Here is a 22,554-nt window from a genome sequence, read left to right on the forward strand (position 1 = left end):
CTCCGTAACCCCCAAAGCCCTGCCCCTGGCAGAAAAAAAGCAAGAGCCGTAAGGGGGGCACCGCATCTTTATTAGGTGGGTCTCTGATTGGGCAGGTCAGGGGACGGGTGGGATGGGTCCGAGCGACTAGCCGCGCTCGCAGATGACCTCGACAACGCTGGGCTCCATGGGCACTGGGTCCGGGCAGCGCAGGGCTGCCGAGGCCACCACTTCGTCCAGCAGCAGGTGCACGAGCTCCTCGTCGGCCACGAAGCGCCACAGGTAGAGCTGCAGGAAGTGGCAGTCCACCTGCACCTGCTGCAGCCCGAAGCGCCCAAAAGTGCGCAGCCGCACGCACTCCAGCAGCGTCTTCAGACTGATCTTGATGATGCCGGTCAGCACTGACACCTGCAGGAGGGACACCGGCATGCAGCTCAGTGACAGCAGGTGGTAGGAGAGGGCGGGATCCTGCGGGAAGGGGCAGCCAAGTTCTGGGCAGTGGCCAGGGCAACGTAAGGTGGCAGAAGCAGGGACTGGGGTACAAAGTCCCAGGACGCAGTAAGAGGGAAGGATATGGGGTTAGCACCATCATCTTGAGGGAAGGAGATGGATGGGGCCCAGCACTCAGGCAGAGATGGGAGTCGGCACTGACATGAGGGCCATTAGTCAGAAGGAGAGAAAGACCAGGTCCCTGAGCTTAGGGTCAGGAGCAGCAGAGACCACAGTGTGACTAGGAAGCCCTGGGAAGGACCCAGGACTACTGTGGGTACACTCCGTTGCCGATGAGTCGATTCTGACTCATAATGACCCTAAAGGACAGAGCAGAACTGCCCCATAGGGTTTTCAAGGCTGTAACCTTTATGGTAGCAGACTACCACATCTTTCTCCTACAGAGTGGCTGGTGGGTTCAAACCACCGACCTTTCGGTTAGCAGCCGAATGCTTAACCACTGCGCCACCAGGGCTCCTTACTGTGGGTACAAAGACAGAGCAAAAGACGTATACTAGGTCAGCACCCTGAGCCAGCTGGGAGCACACCAAGGTCAGGGGAAGGGGCTGTGGGATGCTGGGGTGATCAGATATGGGAAAGGGTGGGTTGCTGGATCACCACGTACTCCTAGAAACAGCCCTGGGGAAGCTGAGAAACGGACTGGAGGGCCAGGGTCACACCCAGCTGGGCCAAGACTGGGCCCTAGGGCTTCTCCAGTCACCCTTCCCCAGGATCCCGGGAAGGCAGAGTCACTGGGGCCTCGGACCTTGTTGAATTCCACTGGGCTGAACACGTCAATGCGTTCAGAGAACAGCTTCTGAATGTTGCTCAAGAGGTTGGTGTCCATTGGGGCACTGGAGGGAAACACAAGGAATCAGAGCCCCCCCTGCACCCTCATCCTCTTCTGCCCACTCCCCCCGGGTGTCCCGACCACATGGCCAGACCTGGGTGTATAGCTGGGCGCGTAGCGGCCCTGCTGCCTAGAGCTGCTGTAAACAGAGAAGGTCCGCTTGCTGGAGTCGCTGCTCTGGGCCTTGCGAACACCCTCCTCATACAGGAGCCCCACCTGGTGGTAAAAGGGGGCACTGCAGGGAGACCAGGGCATGGGGGACCTCCAGCACACCAGGTGCCCTGGAGAAGCAGGCCCAGCATGCCCTAAGTTACCTACTTATTTGCTACAAGAATCTCAGGGTCATCACCACTAGGCCTAGTACCTAGTTGGTACCCTGTCACTATAGACACCATGGAGTATGACAAAGGTGGAACACAGAGTCAATACCAAGGCCCAATCTTCAGACCCAGCCCTGCCCCGGCTTCTGGGGCAACTCTGGGCCTCAGCTTCCTCAAGGGAAAATTGAGGCAATGATGCCACCACCCAGGACTCAGGAGGAATAAGGCCATGGATGCTGGCACTGCCCTGCCCCTGCTTTCTTGAATGCCTTGAGCCTCAGAGGGTGGCCCCCCGTGCCCCCAGTCTGTGTCAGGGTCCGGCGGCCAGCCTAGGCAGCACCTGCACGTCGATAGCCGTCGTGTCCTCCACCACCCGCTTCATGACGGCACGCACGTTCCGTGGCTCCAGGGTGCTGAGCCAGTCCCGCGTCTCCACGCTCTTACGCAGCATCTGTGATATGACCAGGCCCTGCACCTTCACATAGTGGGTCAGCAGCCGCCGGGCCGTCTCCCTGGCCTCCGCACACAGCACGCTCACGGGTGTCACTGGAGACTGGTCCTGAGCCAGGGAGGCAGAGGGCAGAGGGCTGTGGGCCTGGGGGCAGCCTGGGGTCACCGCCAACCAGCAGGGCCAGGACTGGGCGAGGTGGAGGTTGGGGTTGGCACAGGCAGCGGGTCTGACGGTCTGGGCCTGAGAGCACCACCATCCCTGCCCCCCAAGAGTCGGTTTTGGAGCTGGCGGGTACCTGCACCAGAAACTGTTCATCGGTGAGGGTGAGGATGTAGGAGATGGTGGCTGTCTCGTAGTCCAGGCAGAGGCGCGAGAGCAGCAGGAGCAGCGCAGGTGGTGTGGCGCCCCCCTTCTCCCCAGGGCTGTCGCAGAAGCTCTGAGCCGTCTGGCACATGGAGTGGATGAAGCCCACGATGAGGCCCTCCCGGACGCCCTGGCTGCAGAACTCGCCCTGTGAGGAGGAGGGGCCGATACACAGCAGGCCCCTTCTTCCAGGCAGGGGCTGCTGGTGACCCTCTGCAGGGCCCTAAGTACCCTGCCCCTCAACACAAGCAGTCTCACCCTGCATGCCAGGACCTCAGAGTAGCTCCCTACTGTGGGGCTGGGGGTAGGGGGACAGAAGGGACAGAGCTGGCACCGAGGATCCTGTCTCCCTCTTGTTCTCAGCCCGGCTGCAGATACCCCTCAAAGCCTTCCCAACCCTGCTCAGCTAGTCTGTGTCCACCTTCCTCAGGAGAGCCGGAAACCACAGCCAGAGTGCCTGAGGCAGGGCCCTGGACTGCCTGTTCCCAGCCCCCCAGTATGGTAAAGGGTGCTGAGGGCCACCTGCAGGATGTATAAAGAGTGCCCAGAGGCAGGCCATACCCGGAAGTAGGGCTTGTTGGAGAAGGACACCTCCTTGGCAGTGAAGAGGTGCACGGCAGCCAGCGAGGCCTTGATGTGGCTCAAGACGGAGCTGGCCACGTTGGCCAGCAACTCGGCCAGGCCTGGACCTTCCTTCCCAGTCAGGCGGGGCGCAGCCAGCGCCTGGCGCACATCGGTCAGGCAGCCCAGGAAGGCAGCCCGCAGGCCCTGCAGGTGGTGACCCAGGCGCTCACGGGCCACCCGCTCCACAATCTCCGTGGCCGCCTCGGCGAGCCCTGCGGCAGCCAGCAGGGCCCCGGGTGCCCGCAGGCGCCGGTGGAAGCGGTCCAGCGCCCGCACCAGCAGCGAGTTGTCACCGCCACCCTGCTCCTGCGCCAGCCGCCGCTCCACCAGTGCAAAGTACCGGCCGCCCAGCTCGCGGGCGAAGGCTGCCAGCTTCTCGGCCCCAGCCGAGCCCTGGGCCGCAAACAGCTCCTGGTAGGCCGCCGCCACCTGGCAGAGGCCGCCCACGAAGCCGCTGCCCCCGCGGTCGGTGAACTCTAAGATGTCGGGCGCTGGTGGAGAGGGCCCCAGCTCAGCCTCCAGGCTCCGCAGTTCGTCCTCCAGCCGCCCTCGGGCGTGCACCAAGAACTCCTCGCAAAGCTCCTCGGCCGGCTCGCCCAGGGCCAGCAGCAGCTCCACGCACTCGGCCTGCTCAGGGGCACCCGAGCCACCCTCCCTGCAGCCAGAGATGGCAGTTAGGGGCAGGGGCCCCGAGGGGACAGCTGAGAGGCTGGGTGAGGAAGGCGGAAGATGGTGGGGACAGGAAAGCCCTGGGCAGGGCGACTGCTGCTGAAAGACACGCAGGTGGGGGCGGGAGCCCGGTGTGGGTGGGGCTCCGAGGCCCGGGTGGCTAGGAGCCCGGAGGTGGGCTACGCTGAGGGCCAAGGGCATGCCTACCTGAAGCGCTGCCGGAGCTGCTGGGCCAGGCGAGCCGTGATGACCTGGCAGTCATCCTGGATGGCGCGGAAGGAGGGCAGGTGCTGGTACTGCTGCAGCACGGCCCGCGCGCGGCCCTGGTAGCGCACCGCCTGCCCGTAGGCGCCCAGCTCCACGCACTTGGTGAGGCGCGAGGGCAGCTCGAAGAGGAACTGCAGCTTCCGCAGCAGCGCGTGGACCCCTGGGGGTGTGGGAGGTGGGGTGTTAGCCCCAAAGCCCCGCGGATGGCCCACTTTAGAACAAGGCCTGGGCAGAGCGGGACTGGCGGCACGGGGCGGAGCCCACCTGCCAGCTTGGTGATGCGCTCGTGGCAGTCCTGCAGCGTTGCGCTGATGCGCGCACTGAAGTCCGTGATCACGGCCATATTGTTCGCCAGCCGGTCCATCTCGTCCTCCATCTTCCGGAAATCGTTCTTCATCTTCCGGATGGTGTCTGGGAGGGCAAGGGCCAGGAGAAGGAAAAGGAGATGCCTTGTGGGAGCGGGTGGGTGCGGCATGCAGGGGCGGCACTCAGCTTGAGATGTGATCCAAAGCTCATTCCCACCCCTCCACATTCACAAACAGGCGAAAGCCCGCTCCTCGAGGGTCGCAAAATACCTAGCAATAAATTTAAGATGTTCAATATTTATATGCAGAAATTTCATGTAAGTTAACTAAAGAACATACTAACCCGTTGCCGCTGAATCACTGGAACTCATAGCAACCCTACAGGACATAGCAGAACTGCCCCATAGGGTTTCCAGAAAGCGCCTGGTGGATTCGAACTGTTGACCTTTTGGTTAGCAGCTGTAGCTCTTAACCACTACCACCAGGGTTTCTAAGGAACATACTAGAAGGCCTGAATAAGTGGGAAGGCATGCTGTGTTCCTGGATAGGAAGCCCAGCATCACAAAGATGTCAATTCTCTCTAGAAAGCTAACTTGATTCCAGTAAAATTTTAAGAGATCATTTTTGGAAAAATATAAGTTAATGTTCAGATAGAAACTAAGAATACACAGGACAATTCTGAAAGTGAAAAGCAGCAAGCGGAGATAGCCTTACCAAGACAGAAAGCATGATAAAGCTACAATAATTTTAAATGTATGACACTGGTACATGGACAATTAAGAGACCAACTGAACAGAATAGAGAGTTAAAAAAAAAAAAAAATCCAGAAACAAAAGCATGTAACATGATGATAAAGGCAATATTTCAAGTATGGGGGGAAAGATGAATTACTTCATGAATGGTGTTGGGACAACAGGGAAGCCAGCTGAAAATAAGTTGGATCCAGACCTCATACCTTACGATACACACTCACACAAGGTAGATGGATCAAAGGTTTAGACACAGTTTAAAAACAAAACCACACAAAAGAAGGGAGACTTTTAAAATATTATTAGGGGTGTAAAGGTCTTGCTTAGAAAGCCCTCAAACTCACAAGTCATCAAAGAGATGAATAAAATTGTCTGCTCTGTTAAAACCACCATAAGCTAAATCACAACACAAACTAAAGAAAAAAAATTACTGCAAGTCAAATCACACGGGGCTACTGCCCCCAGGCATGGAGAGAACCCCTGTAAATCACGATGAGAAAGAACAACTCTAAACAAGACAGGAAAAGGACATCAACAGGCTGGCAGTTCACAGAAAAGTGAATCAATGGCTCCTAAACATATCAAAAGATGCTCAACTTCACTCACAAGAGAAACTGAATTCAGACTACGAGATAGACAGTGACTGCATAATAGGCACAGGGCTTCTGTTTGGAGTGATGAAAGTTATGGAATTAAACAGTGGTGACGGTTGCACAACCTTGTGAATGTACTTAACATCACCAAATTGTATACTTTAAAATGGTTAAGATGATGAATGTTGTGTTATGTGTATTCTACCACAAATTTAAAAAAAAAAAAAAACTATACTGAAATATCACTTTTCACCTCTCAGATTGTCAAAGATGGAAAAGTTTGGTAACTTAGTGTTGGTCAGTGCTATGGACTGAGCTGTGTCCCCCAAAAATATGGGCTGTAAATCCTAACTCATACCTGTGGTTATAATCCCATTTGAGAACGGGTTTTGTTACGTTAAGAGGCCGTATCAGTGTAGGGTGTGTTTTAAGCCAATCACCTTTGGGATATAAAAAGAGCATGTTAGGACAAGCAAAATGAACTTCCCGTATTAACAACACAGTCTGTGGGACATGAGCATTCACCAGACTTCAGAGAGGATGGTTACCAAAAAATAGTCATACGATACGTATATTGCGCTCGTGCTTTGGGGCCACTGGTTGAAGTCACTGGTATTTCACTGGAAAATGATGACTTTAAAAAGAATGCCAATTCAAGAACAGTGCTATGCAGTGACAAACTGAACAAAAGCTGAACAAAGGCAAGGACTGAAGCCGAGGGGCCTACAAGGATGGTGGGCTAATATCACCTGGAGGACACGCACAGGCTTGGAAGCTTACGGGCATTTCATGCTCTCCCGGTGAATTCTTGCTTTTGCTTACAAGCCTTTCAACCTGTGACACCACCTCCTTCCAGTTCTGCCAAATGCTACAGTCAGGAGAGCAGGATCTTTTTGCAGAGGGTGTTCAAGCCCATGACACTTATACGCTAGCCCAAGGCAACCTGGATCTGGCTTCCAAAGGGTAAAATCCCAAAACTAAGTTACTAAATTAGAGTAAAAGAAACCCTGATACTAGTGTTAATGTTGCTGACTGCAGTCACAAGGCCATTAAATTAGAAATAAAAGTTGCATCATGTAAAAAATAAAGTATATCCACATGATTAATACAGACTAAACTGTACCTCCTTAAAAGCAGGGTGACTAATCTGTTTTACTGATCTATGGTGTTAGAAGTTAGGACACTGGCAACCCTGGGGTGGTAACTGGAAGGCTTGAGGGGGCCTGCTGGTCATGCTGTTTCTTAATCTGGATGCGCATTACATCTGTGCATTCCCTTTGGGAAACTCATGAAGTTAACCATTTATGATGGAGCCCTGATGGCACCGTGGTTAAAGTGCTCGGCTGCTAACCGAAAGGTGGGCAGTTTGAACCCACTTGCCACTCTGCAGGGAGAAAGATGTGGCAGTCTGCTGTAAAGATTTATAGCCTTGCAAACCCTACGGGGCAGTTCTACTCTGTCTTATAGGGTCTCTCTGGATACTAGACCCTTATCAGATACATGATTTGGAAATATTTTCTCCCATTCTGAGGGTTGTCTTTTCACTTTCTTGATAGTACCCTTTGAAGCACAGGTTTTGAATTCTGATCAAGTCCAACTGATCTATTTTTTTCCTTAGGTTGTGCTTTTCATGTCACATTTAAGAAACTGTTACCTAGTCCAAAGTTACAAAGATTTACACCTGTTTTCTAAGGGTTTTATGGTTTTAGCTCTTACACTTAGGTCTCTGATCCATTTTGAGTTAGTTTTTATATATGGTGTGAGGTAGGGATCCAAATTCATTATTTTGCATGTGGTTATCCAGTTGTCCAAGCACCATATTGTTGATAAGATTAGTCTTTCCCCATTGGTCTTGGTATCCTTATCAAAACTTAACTGGCCATAGATGTATGAGTTTATTTTTGGACTCTCAATTCTACTCACTAATCTAGATGGCTATCCTTATGCCAGCACCACAGTCTTGATTACCGTAGCTTTGTATAAGTTTTGAAATTGGGAAGTGTAAATCCACTAACTTTGTTCTTTTTCAAGATTGTTTTGGCTATTCTGGGTCCCTTGCATTTCCACATACATTTCAAGATCAGCTTTTCAGTTTCTGCAACAACAAATAAACAAAACAACTGGAATTTTTATAAGAATTGTTTTGAATTTGTAGATCAGTTTGGGGAGCACTGCCACATTAACAATGTTAGGTCATCCGAACATGCGATGTCTTTCCATTTATTTGGGCCTTCTTTCTTTCAATGATTTCAGCATACAAGTCTTGTACTTCTTTTAAAAAGATATCCCTACGTATTTTATTCTTTTTGATGCAACTGTAAACGAAACTGCTTTCTTAATTTCATCTTTAGATTGCTCATTGCTAGGGTAAAGAAACGCAACTGACTTTTGTATATTAATCATGTATCCTGCAACCTTGCTGAACTTGTTTATTGGCTCTAATAGCTTGTTTTTTTTTGTAGATTTGTTAGGGTTTTCTATACATAAGATCATGTCATCTGCAAATAGACAGAGTTTTACTTCTTCCTTTCTAATCCAACTGTTCGTAATATTCTCTTATAATCCTTTTGATTACTGTAAGGCTGGTGGTAATGTCCTCTTTCATTTCTCATTTTAGTGATTTGAGTCCTTTCTTTCGTGTTCAGTCTAGTTAAAGGTTTGTCAATTTTGTTGATCTTTTCAAAGAACCAACTTTTGGTTTTGTTGATTTTCTCCATTCTTTTATGCTTTATTTTGCTATAATCTTTTTTATTTCTTCCTGCTTGCTTTAGATTTAGTCTGCTCTTTTTTTTCTAGTTTATGAGAGTGGTAGTTATTGATTTTAGATCTTTATTCTTTCTTAATGTAGGTATTTACAGCTATAAATTTCCCTCGGAACACTGATTTAGCTGCATCCATAAATCTGGTATGTTGTTTTCATTTTCATTCATCTCAAGGTATTTCTAATTTCCCTTGTGATTTCCTCTTCATTCATTGGTTATTGAAGAGTGTGTTGTTTAATTTCCACATATTTGTGATTTTCTCAAACTTCTTTCTGTTACTGATTTCTAATTTTATTCCACTGTGGATGGAGAACATACTTTACATGATTTCAACTCTTTTAAATTTATTGAGGTTTATGGCCTAATTTCGCCTTCATTTTTTTAACTGTGGTGAAAATATACACACCAAAACATCTGTCAACTCTTTCATTTTTGAAGGACAGTTTGGCTGAGATAGAATTCTTGGTGGACAATTTTTTTTTGACTACTTTGGGTATGTCATCCCACTGCTTTCTGACCTCCATCGTTTCTGATGAGAAGTCCACTGCCGGTTTTATGGAGGTTCCCTTGCACATGATGAGTCATTTCTCTCTCAATGCTTTCAAGATTCTTTGTCTCCTTACACTTTGAATATAGTGTGTCTAGGTATGGATTCTTTATCCTGCTTGGAGTTTGTTGAGCTTCTTGGATGTCTAGATTATTTTTCATCAGATTTGGAAAGTTTTCAGTCATTATTTCTTCAAATGTTATGTCCTCTTTTCTCTCTTTTAGCACTGGGCAAGCTCCAAGTCAGGTCAAATAAAGACAAGCCTTTCCAGTGGAGTCTTCCAGGGAACGAACAGACAGGTCAAACAATGACAATTCTTTCGACATGAGATTTTTGAAAGAACTCCAGCTCCGTTTTGCTCCCTCTAGTACCCAAAATACAGGCTATTATTTTTCAAGTCTACTACGGAGCTGGAGAGCAGGGAATGGTACTAGGGCAAGTTAAGATACCACAGAACCCACTATGCTTACCAAGATTCAGCTATTTGTTTTGTTTTTTAATAAATCCTCCCCTGGTTGCTGTAAGCATTTGGTTAATTCCTAGAGTTCTTGAAAAGTTGATTATGGTAATTTCCTCCAGTTTTTTTCGATGATTTTACAGAGGAGAGAATTTTCAGAGGTATTTACTCTGCCATTTTTGTTGATGTGACCCTGGAATCTTGCTGCCTATCTTTGTAAATGAAGTTTTACTGAAAAACAGCCATGCTTGTTCATTTACATATTGTCTGTGGATGTTTTCAGGCTACATGGCAAAGTTGAATAGTTGCAACAGAGACGAGAAGGCTCACAAAACCTAAAGTGTTTACAATCTGGTCCCTTACAGAAAGTTTGGTGATCCTGGCCTAGGTTCTTTGTGGTCAGGCCCTGCTCCCCTCATACCCATTATTTTTGTTTACCTTGCTCAGTCATATAGCTTTCCCAGGGTCTTTGCATAGGCTGTTTCCTTGGCCTGGGCCACTCTGTCCCCAGATCCTCCCATGGCCAACTCCTTGTCTCTCACCTTAATTGGCACCTTCTCAGGTGTCACCTCCTCAGGTGTTGCCTTTCTGTGCCACACTTTCCAAAACTGTCCTCACTACCTCCTCTCTAATGTATTATCCCGTCTTATTTTCTCCACAGCACTTGTCAAAAGTGAAATGATCTAATCTTATTATCTGTCTCTTTCTCTAGAATGTTTGTTCCATGACAGCTGAGAACTGTCTTATTCATTGCTATATCTCTGTGCCTAGAACAGTGCCTAGCACACACAGGCAATCAAATGTTGATTAGCTAATGAATGAATGCATCAGTTGAAAGAATGTATATTCATGCCGACACCGCACTCCCTCTCCAACCACTTCTGTCTCTATTGCAGACTCATCCCCTTCCACAGAGCCAACAACACAGGCACTTTTCAAGGCTCTGTCCCGTGCTCTCTCCTTTGCTCTGGCTCTGTCCCCTACTTGGGCAATCCCATTCACACTTTCCTTTACACTCACTTCCTCTCTGCAGCTGACTTCTAGGCTTATCCCTCCAAGCCAGACCTCTCATCTGAGTTCCAGATCTACATATGCATGTTTTCTTGTCAGCTTCTTTTGCATGGTTCCAAGCACCTTAAAACCTAGCTCCCATAACTTCAAGTTCTGAGTTCTTGCCCCTAGATGAACTTGTTGAACCTCCAGCATGAGCCGGAAGACCACTCTTTAGAAACACTCTGACAAAAGAATAGTTATGGTGTCATGGATTGAACTGTGTCCCCCCCAAATATCTGTCAACTTGGGTAGGTCATGATTCCCTGTACTGTATGATTGTGTAATCTGATGTGATCTCCTTATGCGTTGTAAACTCTATGACTATGATGAGGTTATACTAATGATGTCTACAAGATTGGATAGTGTCTTAAGCCAATCTCTCTTGAGATATAAAAGAGAGAAGTGAGCAGAGACACATGGGAACCTAACACCACCAAGAAAGCAGTGCCAGGAGCAGAGGGCGTCCTTCCTCTAGAGCCGACAGAGAAAGCATTCCCCTGGAGCTGATGTCCTGAATTTGCACTTCTTGCCTACTGGACTGTGAGAGAATAAACTTCTCTTTGTTAAAGCCATCCACTCGTGGTGTTTCTGTTAGAGCAGCACTAGATGACTAAGACATACGGGTTGAACTAGATCCCCCAAAGTTCCTTCTAACTTGAGATCTGACATCAATCTCTAGAGCTCTCATCCTATATCCTTCTTGTGGTCTACAAGGGCCTTCATGATCTGGTCCCACAGATACCTCCAGGCTCATTTCATGCCATGTTCCCCCTGTAAGGAAAACAACAACGAAAACCTAGCTCATTATATCCTTACACCCATACCTGACCCTCTTGCAGTTTTTGAGCACCATGCCTATCATCCAGTGCTCAAGCAGAAACCTAGAGTCATACTTTACAGCCAAAGCTCCCCAATACCAAGTCCTGTTCATGGTGCCCTTAAACACCTCTCAGTCTGCACCATCATTGTCCCTCTCTACCACTTCTATCCTGGTGATCTCTGGCTTGGACCACTGAAATAGCCTCACTCCTGCCACCTCTCCAGTCCACCCCTCCCACTGCAGCCAGAAGGATCTTTTCAAAACACTAATCCAACCACATCATTTATCTGCCTAAACACTTGATTGTCTTAATGCTCTATGGATAAAGGTAAAATTCCTTCACATGTTCTGGAAGGTCCCTAGTTAAACTCCACCACATCTACCCACCTGCCTCTCTGTCCACTCTGCTTCGCCTCCTACTACAGTGGATGAGCTCTCAGCCCACTGCTAAAGCCAACCCCTCCACCTATGTTCTGCTCCATCCCTTCTCTCCTTCCAGAGGGCTTCGCCTCTGCAGTTTTCTTTGTCTTTTGCATCATCAATTAGCACTCCATGGTACATTATTCTCATTACTATTACGCCCAGGTGATCAATTCTACTTTCTTGGTCATTTACTTCTAAGAAACCCATGCTCCTGGTTGTCCTCAAACTGCCTGGCTGCTTGTTCCCTTTGTAAGATCTTCCTCCTCTTCACTGAATGCTGGGATGCCCCAAGGCTTGGTTCTCAGTCCTTTTCCTGACAGTTTAATGTTCAGGTGCCCTGGGGCTAGGTCCCTCACCAACAGAAAACAGAAATCAGTGTGGGTGATAGCTGAATATTTTCTAGTACAGTCTTGAACAGAGAATAAAGGAAAAAAAAAAAAAACTTCATATGGTCTTTGTGTCCCTTAATGACATAAACTTTCTGTCTCTTTGATTAATTTAAAAAAGTAAAAAGAGACAAGATCAGATCACCCTCAAGGAAGGCCTGGGCCAGAGAAGAGAGCTACCACTAACAAGAAAAACTAATCTTTACTGGGGCTTCCTTGGTATAATGAATTATTTTAAGTGCTTTCGATAAATTACTTTCATTTAAAATTTTCATGTTATCTTTTCTCCCCTTTGGTCCTCAAAGCAACCCTCTGCAGGCAACTCTTACCCCTATAAAAGCTCAGAGAGGAGCACGTGAAAGCAGATTCATGTCAGTGCAAGACTGGAATCTGGCTTTCCTCCCCCTAAATCCCCTGCTGCTTCTCCCAACACCGGGGAAGGGGAGGAACTGGGGGCCGTGTGCTGATGAGAGGGTGCATCCCGGTGGGGTCACCTGTGGCTGAGATGAACTTGTTGTAGTTCTCATAGACCAAGGTCTGCATGTCGCTGTCTAGAGCCCGTATCTGCCGCACCATGTCCGTCTCACTGTCCATCAGCTGGGCCAGGGGGCACTCCCTACGCAGCTGGAGGAAGTCGGATGGTTAGTTTTTCCGGTCAGGGGGCACACATGTCCCCAGGCCTTGCCTCTAACTGGCACTTTCAGTGCAAGAAAAAACCCTGAACTCACCCCTATTAGGAATACCAGACACGGGGCCTGTAAGCGGCACGGCTCAGGTATTACCAGGTTCAACATTCGGTGTGTGTTTGCCTTTGAAATCCTCAAACTCTGTTGATGCCCAGCCCAGCGCCTGTCGGCGCCTGACCACGCCCCTAGCCCGGCCCTATCAACACATCAACCCAGGATACCTCAGACCTGTCCAAACCTGCCCACGCCACCTGAGACTCCAGCTCTGCCACTACTCCCTGGATGAGGGTCGTCCTCCCCGGGTCCAAATCCTGCTCCCCTCCTGCCCGCCCCGCAATACAATCGGAGGCATGTTCTAGGGATGCAATATATCGGGACCCTGGGTCCCTCCACACCTTGTCCAGATACATTTCCGGGTCGAAGTGCGCTCCGTTGAGATCTATCGGGTCCAGGGGGTCCGACCCTGGAGGTCGCCCTGCCGTCTCCCCCTCCGACAGGCCGTAGTATAGCTTCAGCATCCCGTGCGCCTTCCGCCGCCTCTCCGGTGCCTCCGGTTCAGGACCCTCCGGGGAGTCCCCCGGTCCAGACCCCGGGCCCAGCCCGGAGGCCGCCGCCGTCGCCATCGCTCCAGCTGCAGCCCGCGGGCGTGAGGTTGGGAAAGGGACCGGGAGGAGGCACTTCCGGGAGACATAAAGTTGTTGAAACGAGGCAGTCCTTCAGTTGAAACGTCCCCTTGAAGCCCTGGGTTCTTCGAGACTAGAGTTCCCTTGCGCCTGGCCTCCTCGAGCGAAGAGGTTCCGAGAGAGCGCTGCGTTCCGCCAGTTTTCCGGGTGGAAGGATTTTGTAGCAACTGCCTCAGTTTGCTTCCCTTTTAGAACGACGGCGGGTCGCGGCTCTCCCATCCTGCAGCCCCGCAGCCACAGCCCCCGGAATATGTCCCCAGATGCAGTAGATAGAGCCTGGGCCATGGAGCCAAAGAGAATATGCTAGGAATCCTGCCTCTGCCTCGTTACCTGGGCAGCGGTTTAGTTTTCCCCGTTTGTAAAATGGGGGTAAATACATCACAGGGGAGCTACGAGGATTAACTGCAGGTACAAGTACCAGGCATCACGCCCCTAGAATAGTGTTTCTCAAGGCCGGGTCCTCTGACGTGCACCAGAATTGCCTTCGGAATTACCTGTGGCGCATTATAAGCAGACTCTGGGCTCCCCCCAGACCTAGCTTCTTTTACAGAAGACCTCACGTAGTTCTCGTGCACACTTAAGTTTGAGAGCTCCTGTTACACCATGCTTAGAAAAGACTGGGCAAATCTAAGTGACTGACGGGATGTGCTGAGTGAGGCGTTGGGTGGAAATGTTGAGACTAATTCCCGGGTTTCTGGCTTGGGTGAATTTGTAGCTGTTCACGGGCGGTAACAGCCCAGGAGGAAAGGGAATGACTTGAAGTTTAGATTGGGACATGCTGTGTTTGAATGGATGAAAAGGAGGAAAAGACCAGACCGTTCATCAACGTGGTCCTTGAAACATTACTTATAATGGGCTGTGGGAAGGGAGGCTGGAGTGGAAACAACCCAATCTTTCGCAGGGGCCCTGTGGGCCAAACAGTCCGCCACCTGTTTTTGAATGGCCTGTGATCCAAGAATTTTTTTTTTAATGGTTGAAAAAAAATTAAATAACATTTCATGACACATAAAAATTATATGAAATTCATGTGTCCATAAAGTTTTATTGGAACACAGCCATACCCATTTGTTTACATATTATTTATACTGAGTAGTTGCAACAGAGATCATATGACCTACAAAACCAAAAACATTAACTATCTGGCCCTTTAAACAGAAAGTTTGCCAAGCCCTGAACCAAACCCATTGCTGTCGATTCTGACTCATAACCAGTTGCCATCATTTATGACTCATGGTGACCCTTTGTGAGTAGAATTGTGCTCGATAACTTTTTCAGTGGCGGATTTTTCAGAAGTAGATTGCCAAGCCTTTCTTCCAAGGTGCTTCTGGATGGACTCACGCCTCCAACTTTTCAGTTAGCAGCCAAGTACTTGAACCATTTGCACCACCCAAGGACACCAACCCCCGAATATATGGGCTGTTTGAAAATACAAATGAAGATTTAAGCCAATGGAGATATATAATCTCAAGAAAATGAAAAGTATAAAGGTTTGATCTACTCCAAGAGTTCTCTAAACTTAAAAGTTACAGAATACCGTTAAGAAAAATTATCCAAAATTTAGAAATAAGGCTGAGTGTAGCATATCTTTTCAACGCCATATGTCATGGATTGAACTGTGTCCCCAAAAAATGTGTACCAATTTGGCTAGGCCATGACTCCCAGTAGTGTGTGATTGTCCACCACTTTGTCATCTGATGTGATTTTCCTATGTTGTAAATCCTACCTCCGTTATGTTAATGAGGTGGGATAGGCGACAGTTATGTTAACGAGGCAGGACTCAATCTACAAGATTAGGTTGTGTCTTGAGCCAATCTCTTTTGAGATATAAAAGAGAGAAGCGAGCAGCGAGACGGGGACCTCATACCACCAAGAAAGCTGCACCAGGAGCAGAGCGCATCCTTTGGACCCAGAGATCCTGCATGGAGAAGTTCCTAGTCCAGGGGAAGATTGATGAGAAGGACCTTCCTCCAGAGCCGACAGAGAGAGAAAGCCTTCCCCTGGAGCCGATGCCCTGAATTTGGACTTATAGCCTACTAGACTGTGAGAGACTAAACTTCTGTTAAAGCCATCCACTTGTGGTATTTCTGTTAAAGAAACACTAGATAACTAAGACAGAATTTGGTACTGGAAATAGGGTGCTGCTCTAACAGATACCTAAAATGTGGAAGTGGTTTTGAAACTGAATGGATAGAGGACTCAGAAGGAAGTGAGCAGAACCAGCAGCAGCAGAACCAGGAGACTAGCGCCGGACAGTGCTGCAGCTGACCCATGGAGTGAGGGAGCTGAGTGCCTTCCAGCTGAAGTTTACTGGCAGAGTGGGGTGCCTTAAACAATAGTGGGGTGCACTAGATAACCAGAGACACCATACTAAGGCATTGTTTCCACAAGCCCGCCCAAGGGTTATGTAATTATCCACAGGAATGTATATTTGTTTGATTTTGCTGTTTACTACCAAGGGTTTAGACTATGGAATTACAAGTTAACTTGTAGATACTGTCCAGGAGATATGCAAAAAGACAAAAAATTGTATCGAGTAAAAAAGATAACCTCAACGGTTGTAATTTTCATTGCCCTGTGAGACACAACCAGTTATATATCTACCGTGGTTGTCCTAGTCTAACATTCCTATTGAAATGCCTATCCAGTTGCCATCTCAGTGGGAACCCCCTCGCTGATGAATTTATAAATCATAGTTACAGGTTCATTCAATACTTAGAAGTCATGTTTTAAGTTTTTGGAAAATTATACTTTGAGAACACAAACGGTGTGATTTTAAAATATGTTCTTCAAATCACGTATGTATAGGTACACCTAGTTGTCCAAAATTGCATAAAGACAGGCCCAGACGATGCCCACTCAGCAGACTGTTGAAGGGGTTACTTCTGTTGGGGTGGGGGTAGAAGAGGGAGACTCACATTTTTCTCTGTATGCTTGTGTATTTCAAATCTTTTACAAGAACATATTCGCTTATTACTCAGATGTGTTTAAATAGCACTGAGCTAGGAACTCATGTATCCAAGATCATTTGTTTTCAAGTGAGAACGGAGGTGAACACAAGTTTCAGCAGTGGGGCCCTGGTTGGACACTGAGACTGGAGGTGATGGGTGTGAAAATGCTTCGGGCACCTGAGGGTGGCAGAGAGGAGAACGCAGGTCAGCAGGGAGTCCCTGAAGGAACATCTGAGGGGATGAAAAAGTCAGTTGCTCTCTGGGCTAAACCCGGGGAGGGCATGGGGAAGCTACTGGGAATCGGCGCCAAGCAACACTACTGTCCCTTCCCTAAGTCCTCCCCATCCAGGGCTGGAGCAAATACTTGGAACTTGGGGTTCAGCCTAGAGCCTCCCCATACTTGGGGGTGCCCTCATGCTATACACCTGGGTCCTGCCCCTCAACTGTTCTGAGCCCCCCTCTTCATCTGCAGAATGTGCCCACACCGCCTCCTCCGTGGGACTGTGAAGACGACTCAGGGGACACGCTGGGGAGGGCGAAGTATGACAGGTGGGCTGAGGGATGCTGTCACCAACGCCCTGGGCCTCCACTGACGAGTGCCTTTGCTGGCACCCTCGGCCCGCATGTTAGCAGGCACCAGCCTGTGTTCTGGAATCTTGTTCCCTTCCACGTCCTCCGGGTTCTAGAACCCTGCTGCTATCCCAGACTGTCCTCTCTAGGAGAGAGGGGTCTGCTGCTTTCCTGGGCAGCGCCAGCCTGCGCAGGCTCTACCGTCCAGCTTGAGTCTCTGTGGCTGCCACGATGCGGTGGCAGGACCGCCTGGCTGTGCTCTGCTTTCCACAAGGCCTGATGCTCACCGTGGCGGCACTGATGCTCTTCTTCGTACACCTGAGCGTCTTTGCCAGCGACATGCACAACTTCTGCATCACCCACAACTACGACCGCATGAGCTTCCGCTACACGATCTTCCTGATAGTAAGGCCGGGGGTCAAGGGCTGGCCGGGGGAGCCCCAAGGGGCTAATGGCAACCCCACTATTGTGTCAGGGGTCACTCTCCCACTGGACGGGCCTACAGTTCTCCCAGGTGATCAGCATCTGCTGGGCTGCCATGGGGTCACTCCAAGCTGAGATGACAGGTGACAAGTTTCTTCGCTGCTTTGCCCTGACCATCCTGAGTGAGTCAGGGGCAAGGGGACTGTGCTGAGGGGCAGGGGGAAGCTCTGGAACCCTGAGAAGTGGCGGCAGGGGTGGGAAGCAGGGAAAGGACGCAGGGGTGTTAGGCTGATGGGCACCATCTCCTCTGCCCAGTTCTAAACGGAGCCATGTTCTTCAACCGCCTGTCCCTGGACTTTCTTGCCATCCAGTACCGGAAGGAGAGCCACTGAGGCCTAGGGACTGGGCGCGGGCTGGGAAGGGGGAAGGAAAAGGCGGCTCGGGTGTTTTAATAAAGTCTGTTGTTTATTTCCACCTGTCAGCTCCTTCGTGGGTGGGGCGGGAGGCTGGAGGCCCAGGGGAAGCAGGTCAAGACAAGTGCTTGGGCTGCAGGTGCTCCAGGCCCTGCCTGCAGCCCCCTCATGGACTCGGCTTTGGACCTGGCCTCTTAGTGTCTCAGGCTTGAGGGAGAGGTATGGGAAGAAGGGCCCCCAGGTCTCCCCGCCTCTGGCCTCCAGGTCCTAGGCTGGCCCAGCCACAGGTGAGCTCAGGAGGGCCCCACGCGGATGTGAGGGTTCATGAGTGGGTCCAGGTTGGGGTCGCTGTCGGCTGCGGCCCGGCCCAGGCGAGACATGAGGGCCAGGAGGGCCAGGAAGCCCAGCAGCCCCAACAGCAGCAGCAGCCCCGCCCGCTGCAGCAGGGTCAGCGGCCGCTTACGAGGCCCAGCCCGGCTCCTGGTGGGATGGGGGAGAAGTCCAGTCAGGCCCCCAGTCCCTGGTTGCCCCCATGGTCTGGAGAGGGGCCCTGGTCACGACACTCGTCTTCCGGCCCAGTGCCACTGTCTCTGAGCCTCAGTTTCCTCCTCTACGCCATGGGAACGCTCATGCTTGCACCTGCCCGCTATGTGGGTTACTGTGAGGCTCAACCCAGGTGAGGCACCTGACTGCTGTTTAAACCTGATAAGGTCATGCACTTGGAAATGTCTCAAGGACCAGGTGATGTCAGAGCAGGAAGAGACCTCAAAGAGCCCGTAAGACAAGCCTCGTATGTAGCACACGAAGAAAGAGAAATAGCCCCAGAGAGGGGCCGACCTAAGACGCCTACTGCCAAGCTGGGCCTCTCTGCACAGCCCCCAACACCAGATATGGATATCACACAGAACAAGCCTCCTTGTCGTGAAACCGTCCCACCCGGGGCCTCTGGCTCTCACTTCCCTCACCCCTCTTCCTGGCATCCTGCCCCACCTGGTCTTCCCCTCCTGACCCTGTATACCTGAGCAGCTGGGCCAGCCAGCCCAGGGCAGGCCGGCGGCGGTACTTGTCATCATCACAGTCCCCAAGGAGGCCTGCTGCCGGGTCATCTTCTCTCGTGTCATATACCTTCCTCTGGGCTGAGGCTGCAGGGGTGGAGCCACCAGCATCAATAGGCTCAGGGAGACAGAGCACCCCGGAATTATACAGACAGAATGTTTATGCTTGAGGGAGGAGGGGTCCCTCCAGGTGGGGCTCTGGATCCCCAAGCTGTCTCCACACACACCACCCAACCCCTTCCTGTCCTCCTCCGGCCTGGACAGTTCCCTGGCTCACCGTGGGCCAAGGGCTCAGGGCCGCCCATGTGGATCACCGTGTGCTGCTCAGGCCGGCCCGGGGAGGCAGGGGGCTGGGGGGCCTGGCTGTACAAGGCTGTGGCAGCGGAGGCGCTGGCCATCTCCTCTTGTCCGGGGGTCCCACTGGCTGGGGGCAGGAAGAGAGCTGTCAGCAGAGCAGGGAAACAAGATCCCCAACAGCACATGGAGGCCGCCACTTACCATTAAAGCTGGACCAGTCAGAGAAGTCGGAGGTGTTGAGGGGCTCAGACTCCGGGCTCACGACCTCTTCAATCTGAAGCAAGGAACCTGTGTCACCAGCCCGCCCAGGGGTGCCCCACCCACTCCCTTGGCCCAGGTGGGGCCCAGGACAGAGGGACAGTCAGACCGAGGGACTCTCACCAGAGGAAGGCCCAGTCCTGCCCGGGCCCAGTTGACCGTAGCTAGCTTCTCTCTCAGCGTGGAGGCCACAGGGCCAGCCAGGTTGGAGGGGGGGAAGATGGGGCCATTGCAGTTGGGGCACTGGTAGCCGGCAGGTGCTGTGTTTCGGGGTAGCTGGGCGGCACGCTCATTGAGGCAGGCCCAGTGGAAGACATCTTAGGGCCCATGAAAGAGGGGCGAAGGGACATGAAGGAGAAGACACTTAGCACCCCAGGCCAGCGCCTCACTGCAGGAATATCTGCTCGCACACAACTATGCCCAGAACCTCTCCTCCTTCCCAGCCTCACCCGCTTCATTTCACCAGTTTTCCCTAAGACTTCAGCCTTCTGGGTTACCGCCACCAGACTAAGCCAAGGCAGATGCAATCAAGCTCCCAAGAGGGTGGTGGTGGGTGGGAAGAAGATGCCAGCTAGCCTTTTAGTGAGTCCTCTCTGGGCCTGCGTTCAATGTTCCTTGAGCTAACAGCTAACCAAGAACAGTTTCAGAAAAGGTTCCTAGGCATACACACAGGCACATACATGGGTGTGCACGTTCACAGGTACAAACATACATGTGCTCATATACACAAACACAGGCGCCATTTCTTTTACCTATGCTCGCAAGCATACTTACCGTCACACGTACACATCTATACACTCACATGTCTGCTAACACTCAAGCTCGCTAACCTACGTGGTCTCCTGCACCCCCATAACACACCTGTGCTCATACGTTCACATCCACGCACTGACCCATTCACTACACACAATTGCTAATGTTGACAGTGATGCTTAAGTAAAGATGCAATGCACACTGTATTCCTGCATTTACACAGGCAACCCCCGGGTTACGGACATCCAACTTATGTATAACCTGTAATTACAAACCAACCCTCATAAAACCTATTATTAAAAGTTCGAGCTACATAATATGGTCCGTGATAACAAACAGGAGCTACTTTGCAATGCACATCAAAACATTATCGTCATTACTGTATCATCATATTAAAGGTGTTTTAGTATGTCTGAAAACTTTTCTTTAATGTTTTTTATGCATAGAAACGTACGTTACATACCATATGCTAAAACAAAGACTTGACCGCCGTTAGACACGAACCACACCTAACTGTTCCAACTTATGTACAGATCGACTTAAAGACGGATTTAGGAATGGAACTTGTTCATAATCTGGGGTCTGCCTGTCCACAGGCACTCACATTCAGAAACACACACTCACACAGAGCTGCTTTCTTTATACTAGCTCCTTCAAAAACCGCAGGGAAGGCTCTTACACTAGAGTCAGGTCGAGGTCACGACCCAGGTGTCTGCTAAAAGTTCCACAGGAAACTCACTTCCTCTCTCTTAGTCTTGGAATAAGCAATGGATCCCGAATGTCTGAAAGCCCCATGCTGGTCTGGCCAGCTACTGCTCACAGGCACACCCGTGAGCTTGTCTGGCTCTCACTCAACCCTCTGAGGTTGGCAGGACAGGCACTAGGAGCTTTAATTTTTAGAGAAAGACACTGGGGCCTAGAAAGGGAAAATGGCTTGCCTGGGCTCCCAGCCGGAGGACTAGAATCTGGGGCTCTGGCTTTCCAGGCTGGGGAGCCTCTACTCAGGGAGGGCCTGGAAACCAGTCACCGAGTTGGGCCCTGAGGCTGCCCTGGTCCCCACACAGTGCCCAGACCTCACCATAGCAGATGAGGCGGATCGTCTCCCGGGTGGTCAGCGGCATGTTGCACAGGTGGCAATTAGGGTTGTAGTCACTGTCTTGGAGCCACTGCAGGTAGGACTGGATGATGCACTGGAGTGGGCGAGAGATGCCACAACTGGAGCAGGGGCTCCACAGCCCATCTCCCCAAGGCCCAACTGCTCTTCTCTCATCACAGAGGAGACGCATCCTTTCGTTTGTTCAATCAACAAACATTTATTGGGCACATGTTGTGTGCCAGACTCTGCCTTAGGTGCTGGGGATATAGCAGTGAACAAAAGAAACTAAGTCCTTGGTCTCATGGCGCTTCCATTCTAGTGTGAGGACCCTCAGTCAGTGATTGGGAGGAAGCCCATACTGCCTGTCCCCCAGCGCCCTGTTTAGCTGCTCCCCCGAAGGTCCCACCTTGGCATGGTTGGCTACCATGCAGTGCTCGCAGACGTTGACCCGATGTTCGAAGCAAAACAGGTTGGTCACCTTCCTCTTGGGGCACTTGCAAAGCCCCATGGTCGACCCTGGAGAAGGGGCCTGGGTTGGTGGGGAGCCGGGCTCTGGGGACCGCCCCTGTGCTCTCACCAGATCCGTTCCTTTCCACTCCCAACGCCCCTAGACACTTTTCATATCCACCCCCACCCCGAATTCCTGCCCACTGCCCCACCTCATTCGGGGCCACGCCCCTTGCATAAACCTCGCTTCCGGCGACCCCCATTCCTTCTGGATCCGGAGCCCCCTTCACCCCGCCAAGGCCCTCCATCAGCGTCCCTCTCTTATCACCGGTCCCGCCCCCAGGAGCCCCTTCCGAGCCCCACCCCCTCTAAGCCCCACCCCCACCTTATCCAAACCCACCACCACCACCACCACCACCGACCGTGTTACTGATGGGCCGCGGCACTGGTCCCGACGGGCGCGTGAGGGGAGTCAAGGAGTGGAAGGGCAGAGACTAGGCTCACCAGAGCCCCAGCTCTGTTCCCTTTAGCTCCGGCCGCTCCAATTACCACTCCGCTGCCACGTCTCTTCCGGGTACTGCCCGCGCTGATGACGCCACAGCCTCCGCGCCGCATCTCTGCTAACACTAGACGTGAAAGCCGGTAAAGAAGTGGAGGGGCGGAGCCAGAGTCAGAGCCAGGAGGCCCTCCCGCCTGGCGCCACTTCCGTTTCCTCCTAGTAGGGCGGGTAATTCGAACGTTTCCTGTAGCAGACGGCCCTCCGGGGGTTGGCGCGAGCTAGGGGCGGCGGTGGCCGAAAAGATCGAGCCCAAAACCAG

At 51.2% G+C, this 22,554-nt stretch overlaps 3 protein-coding genes across 3 annotated transcripts; 1 reads left to right on the forward strand and 2 right to left on the reverse strand.

Annotated features, from left to right (window-relative positions):
* Positions 1–65: 65 nt before the first annotated feature.
* On the reverse strand, positions 66–13,545 carry VPS51 (VPS51 subunit of GARP complex). The gene is made up of 10 exons (XM_004383748.2): positions 13,189–13,545; positions 12,602–12,731; positions 4,277–4,423; positions 3,953–4,172; positions 3,014–3,731; positions 2,385–2,600; positions 1,979–2,197; positions 1,413–1,534; positions 1,235–1,322; positions 66–387 (listed from the first exon to the last, which is right to left on the reverse strand). The coding sequence occupies exons 1-10, from the start codon at positions 13,414–13,416 to the stop codon at positions 127–129; spliced, it is 2,349 nt and encodes a 782-aa protein (XP_004383805.1). The 5' UTR covers positions 13,417–13,545; the 3' UTR covers positions 66–126.
* Positions 13,546–17,206: 3,661 nt separating this feature from the next.
* On the forward strand, positions 17,207–17,809 carry TMEM262 (transmembrane protein 262). Its single transcript, XM_012557713.2, has 3 exons — positions 17,207–17,399; positions 17,500–17,599; positions 17,733–17,809. Exons 1-3 carry the CDS (start codon positions 17,226–17,228, stop codon positions 17,807–17,809), a joined length of 351 nt encoding a protein of 116 aa, XP_012413167.1. The 5' UTR covers positions 17,207–17,225.
* Positions 17,810–17,894: 85 nt separating this feature from the next.
* On the reverse strand, positions 17,895–22,402 carry ZFPL1 (zinc finger protein like 1). Its single transcript, XM_023738219.1, has 8 exons — positions 22,159–22,402; positions 21,696–21,805; positions 21,272–21,383; positions 19,564–19,757; positions 19,384–19,456; positions 19,163–19,309; positions 18,849–18,966; positions 17,895–18,310 (listed from the first exon to the last, which is right to left on the reverse strand). The coding sequence occupies exons 2-8, from the start codon at positions 21,795–21,797 to the stop codon at positions 18,124–18,126; spliced, it is 933 nt and encodes a 310-aa protein (XP_023593987.1). The 5' UTR covers positions 21,798–21,805; positions 22,159–22,402; the 3' UTR covers positions 17,895–18,123.
* Between the last annotated feature and the right edge of the window lie 152 nt (positions 22,403–22,554).

This window comes from Trichechus manatus, unplaced genomic scaffold (assembly GCF_000243295.1).
Source record: "Trichechus manatus latirostris isolate Lorelei unplaced genomic scaffold, TriManLat1.0 scaffold00113, whole genome shotgun sequence".
NCBI classification, from domain to species: Eukaryota; Metazoa; Chordata; class Mammalia; order Sirenia; family Trichechidae; genus Trichechus; species Trichechus manatus.